This window comes from Akebia trifoliata, chromosome 3 (genome assembly GCF_017979445.1).
Source record: "Akebia trifoliata isolate Shusen 1 chromosome 3, ASM1797944v1, whole genome shotgun sequence".
NCBI classification, from domain to species: domain Eukaryota; kingdom Viridiplantae; phylum Streptophyta; class Magnoliopsida; order Ranunculales; family Lardizabalaceae; genus Akebia; species Akebia trifoliata.
Window position 1 is genome coordinate 3,726,006 of NC_141377.1, and position 5,652 is coordinate 3,731,657.

The 5,652-nt window shown below is 36.4% G+C and overlaps 1 protein-coding gene across 1 annotated transcript; it reads left to right on the plus strand.

Annotated features, from left to right (window-relative positions):
- Window positions 1-452: 452 nt before the first annotated feature.
- Window positions 453-5,324, plus strand: LOC147405589 (triose phosphate/phosphate translocator, non-green plastid, chloroplastic-like). Its single transcript, XM_086433382.1, has 9 exons — window positions 453-1,005; window positions 2,070-2,192; window positions 2,300-2,452; window positions 3,238-3,323; window positions 3,508-3,592; window positions 3,755-3,877; window positions 4,004-4,072; window positions 4,861-4,990; window positions 5,088-5,324. The coding sequence occupies exons 1-9, from the start codon at window positions 616-618 to the stop codon at window positions 5,162-5,164; spliced, it is 1,236 nt and encodes a 411-aa protein (XP_086289508.1). The 5' UTR covers window positions 453-615; the 3' UTR covers window positions 5,165-5,324.
- The last annotated feature ends 328 nt before the right edge of the window (window positions 5,325-5,652 follow it).

Below are 5,652 nucleotides of genomic sequence, written 5' to 3' on the forward strand. Positions count from 1 at the left end.
GATATATATACCTCATTGTGAAGATAATGGAAAAATCCTAATTTTGAGTTATACATATATTTTATTTTGAATTTACCGTATTAAACTCAGATAAACAGATAATTAGGTTGGATAAGACTTATATCATATCAGACCATTAAAATATTTGGATAAAAATAATTGTAGTTAAATTTACTCAAATTCTTAATCGGATAAAAAATTTGTTCCCATACCCAAATAACTCAGGTAGGATGAGTCGGATAAAAGGATACTATCCGACCCGTCTGCCGGTTAAATGTTTCTAAATTTTGTTCTTTATATTTTAATAGGCCAGGCCCAAAACCAAAGCCCTCTATAATGTAGGGCCATGGGTCGAGATCGGATTTGGGCTTGGTAATTTCGCATGGAGTAGACCGATCGGATTCAACCCGGACCGGTTTACACCAATATCGCACTCACAACAACCTTCCACCAACTTAGCATAGCGACGGAGGCTTCGAAGTTCAACATCCAATTTCCGACTTCGAACACACAACAAGGGAAGCATACTTATTTGGTCCGAAAGCTCAAATATCTGCAATTCTCTGCATCTCATCTGAAAATATTTGCATCTCTCTCGCTCTCTCGAACTCGAAGATGAGCACCACATTTACGTTCTCTCCATCTTCTCCATTTCTCAAGCAACTCCCTAATGGAAACCCTAACCCTAAACTGAGGTTTAATCCGATTCTTCTTTCCTCTTCACGTCCAAAATCACTGGGTCTAAGCTCCATCAATGGCGTCTCTGGTTCGTCTTTCCCTAGATCTTCTCCTCTATGTTCTAATTCACGCTTATGTACGTTTAGTTCTGTTCCTTCTCTCGTTTCGGATCGAGGATCGAAGGATTTTAAGATCAGAGCGACTTCTGTTGAAGAGAGCGCTGGAGAGAGTGAGGAATCGAGTAGTTTGGTCAAGACTTTGCAGCTTGGATCTTTGTTTGGTCTCTGGTATCTTTTCAACATCTACTTCAACATTTACAACAAGCAGGTGTGTTTCTTTAATTTGAATCGACTTGTTTCTTCTGAATCTGAAATAGTTCGGTTTTTTATGTTTTTGTATCTAATTGTTAGAAATCTGAGATGTTGAGACTTGAGATCTCTAGGTTTTGGTAATTTGAATTGCTTGCTGATGTCACAAACGCTGGATTTCACGTGTTCGATCTGTATTATTTTCTGTATCTTTTTGTTATAAATTTCGGGATAATAGACGGATTATAATCTCTTCGTTTGTTATAAATTTTGAAATCCTAGTGAAGGATTATGCATGAGAAAGCTGATCATTTGGCAAATTAAGCTGGATTACCTCGAATAACAAGATTTGATTCTTTCTTATTGTTTGAGAAGAAGTTCGATTTGAATCTTGTACAACCTAAACTTTGTGAATCCAAGCCATATAATCATCCAGTTTAATTTCAAAGTTTTCACTGATTTGATGATCTTTAACTATAGTATCTACCACACATTTCTTTTGTAGTGCATTAAATTTCTGAGGAATGCTAGCAAGTAACACTGTCAAAAGCAAGGCAGAAATATATATTTTTAATTCATTTTTTTTGTTGTTGTTAAATTTTGAGTAATTGTCTGCACAATCTTTTCCTTTATGCATGGAGGAAAATTGACTGACTTTTAATAAGTTTGTTTTTCTTTGTGGCTGTTTTAATTTGGAATTTGTGCAAGAGAATACCCTATACCCTACAACTGTAAAAAAAGAAAAAGAAAAACCTACATCTTACTGCAATTTGTTCCTGATAACACGATTCCTATTTGAACCCATATATTTGCTTTTAAGGATTATTATTATGGAAAATCCTGAAGTGGTTGCGCAGGCCATTGTGTTGGACATGGAGCTGATGTGGAGGTGTGCACGGAACCATAGATGATTTCCTTGAGATACGAGTGAAAGCATCTACGGTTCTGCACACACGTCCACATCCGCTCAGTGTCTAACGCGGTATCTTGAGCAGTCACTCTAGCACGACTATATTATTACGGTTCCTAAGAATGAAAGCAAAGTGAGATTAACGCTGCAGCTACTTTTTTTTTTTTTTTCAGGTTCTGAAAGTTTTGCCATTACCCTTTACCATCACAACAATACAGTTTGCCATTGGGACCGTGTTTACCCTCTTTATGTGGACATTTAATCTCTACAAGAGGCCAAAGATTAGTACTTCTCAGGTATTCCATTTTTGTGCATTAAGGGTCCGGTCGAAGTAATTTTCGTAAGTTCTTCTCTTAATGTATCAGCATGTCTCATATTTCATTTGTGGAAAATTATTTCACAGCTCGTAACAATTCTTCCATTGGCTATTGTGCACACGTTGGGCAACCTTTTCACCAATGTGAGTCTTGGGAAAGTTGCGGTTTCCTTCACGCACACAATCAAAGCGATGGAGCCCTTGTTCTCGGTTCTCCTCTCAGCCTTGTTCCTTGGGGAGGTAAAGATTGTGTATCTTGTTCTTTTCTTTTAGTTGCTTCAGTTTGGATTTGTTGGGATTGATATTTACCTATCATTATGGTTCTGTTTTCTATCAATTTGCTATTTGCCAGATGTTCTTATAGTTTTTTGAGTTATTTTTCTTATGGATTATAAAAATTGAAAAATTATAAGAATTTTTTTATTTATCATTTTCGGTAACAGCTACTTATCATTAGAGCCTAAGCTATTATTTCCATTGAACTCATTATTGGATTCTTGAAGAGTAAGGCTTGCCTTACTAACTGAAATTTTACTAAGGGTTGTTGAGCTCACCTTGTGGCATCTAAAAACATGATCTGATGCCTCACAGGGATGAGAGGACAAAATTCTATGAGCTTTGATTTTTTGTTGAATTTTAATTTTAAGTTTCGTAGCCGGCCATTTTCAAAACCTTGGATCAAGCCCAAATAATTTTTTATTTTATTTTTGGTTTTGGATTTGAGTTTTTCCATGAATTCCAGAGGGCTGTGGTGTTGGATTGCCAATGTGGTATCCATTTGAGGTCAACGACCCTTAGTAAAAAGTGGAATCTTACTAAGTAAAGAAAGTGTTTTTCATTCTTAAACTGTAAAGAAGGATCATCCCCCACAAATTCAGATTATTTAGCTGATATGGCTGTGAAAACTTGTGCACACACATATAGGAGGTTAATCCAGCAATTCCACACGTAATTGTTATAGGATGGCGTTACTGCTTTATCATTTAAGTCTTTTAACTTCTAGCTTGACCATCCTCTTCAAACAGGCCCCTACTTTCTGGGTAGTTTCATCTCTTTTACCAATTGTTGGTGGTGTGGCATTGGCATCAATGACCGAAGTCTCTTTTAATTGGTAACCAAATCTTTCTCAAGTTACTACTAATCTTTGCACAGAATGTAAGAGAATCACATGTGCTTGTCTACATGGAGGATTCTTTATACAGTACCTCAGTTTTCATTATATCTCTCAATTAATTGAAATGTTTAAGCCTAGATTCTAATATCTGACTTAACTTAGTTATTTTTTGAGGAAACAGGACTGGATTTTTGAGTGCAATGGCGTCGAACGTTACATTCCAATCTCGTAATGTTCTTAGCAAAAAGTTCATGATTAAGAAAGAGGTAATTGTAACTGTTAGACAAATTTTGGTTACTTTCTTGAAATTCCAAAGAATAATTATGTCGTAAAGCATCACATATAGCTAACTTGTCACATTTTCTCTGTTTAAATTCTTTTCCCTTTACTTAAGTTTGGTCCTTAACTAACAATTTGTTCTTAAACAGAAATCACTGGACAATATAACTCTCTTCTCCATAATAACAATTATGTCTTTGTTTCTCTTGGCCCCTGTGGCGCTGTTTGTGGAAGGTGTAAAGTTTACTCCTTCATACCTGCAGTCTGTTGTTGTAAGTAACGTTTTTGAAGCTAGAAGTGTACTACTACAAATACAAATACGATTGTGGTTCTTTACTTTGTTATTCTAATAGCCTCACAATAAATGACTCTAAATTTACTTTAATTTGTACATTTAGGGCTTGAATGTTCGAGATGTGTACATGAAAGCTCTCATAGCTGGGATCTGCTTCCATGCTTATCAGCAGGTGAGTCTTTTCTATAGTTTTATGTTGCTTCCATTTCTTTGTCGCTGTACGATGTTCTAAAAATATAGGCCACAACACTGCAATTGAAACCTAGTACCCGACCCGAAACATGAAGTGAAAGCTTCAGATAACACGTGATTGTTTTGCTTTCTTTAACTAGCTTAAATACTTTGTAAAAGCTTTTGGGACGATTTTGTTATTGCGTGTAGCTTTTGTTGTCATATTAGTTATGTTATTCTGCTCCATTAGTTTCAATGAGTTTATGACCGTTACAATGGATAAGCTTGAAACACTATTACAGTTGGGCGAGGCAACACTTGGTATTAGTGTATCCATGCCCAATCCCCAATTACTAATCGAGTAATAATGTATCCATATCCAGACCAAATGGTGTAAAGTCTTGTTGGATATTAATTTTTTATTTATATTTGGAAAAAATGTGAGCTCATGAGGTTTGCACCTTGCGCTTTAGACCAATTAAGTGCCTCACCTCATGCCTTCATTTCTTAAGCAATTAGATTCTTGTAGTGATGCAGTTCACTTCACTTGACTCGTTATTCTCACTGCACCCTTGACATCATATCGAAATGCACCACTATTCTATCTTCCTCTAAATCCATGTCAGAGTCCTTGGGTATCTTCCATGGACTTCTACAGTTTGAAAACATGCTCTTCTCAGTTGTACAAAACTCAATTACAATTTTTATGCTTGATTCGTCGTTGCCTTTATAAAAAAAAATATTATGTTTCCTGTAAAATGACGAATCTCTATTGGTTTGAACTCGCAGGTTTCTTATATGATACTACAGAGAGTATCCCCAGTTACACACTCGGTGGGCAACTGTGTGAAGCGTGTGGTGGTCATTGTATCCTCAGTACTCTTCTTCCGATCACCTGTCACGTCAATCAATGCTCTTGGTAAATCCCTCATAATCAACTACCTAGAATTGGTTTGCTTTGTATAAATTCATCCTTCTACATCCCATCCAATTCTCTATTTGTTTTCTTATTGCAGGAACTGGGATTGCTCTTTCTGGTGTCTTCCTGTATTCAAGGGTGAAGCAGCTAAAGCCAAAGCCCAAGGCCGAATAAAGTTCTTGTTTTTCACTAAGAGAGAGAGAGAGAAAAAAAAGGCGTTTGTATGTCCTTTGAGGGACCAATATCACAAAATGTTTGATGTGTGTGATGAATTAGATTTAGGTCAAGCAGACAGACGATAAAGGCATGTTCTTCGTTAAGAAGATTTTATTCACAGGGGACTACTACAAATTTTTTTCCCATGTCAAACATGCCTGGGTTAGAATGCTCTACTGTTCTAGCCCCACCCATGCCAGTTCAGTTGAATCATATTTCTAAAACATTCCATCCCCATATATGTGACGCTCTTGAATTTGCCAAGCTCTCTCACACAAACATCAGATCGATTGGTGATTTTCAGTATGTGGATTAATCCGACAATTACCAACCCGGCTTATTATTGGTATGTAGGCTCTGATTACATGGTCTAGATTGGGTTTAAAAAAAAAGATTCTTTTGTTGGATTATAGCTTTGAAAATGGATGGCTATTGAACTCTGAAAA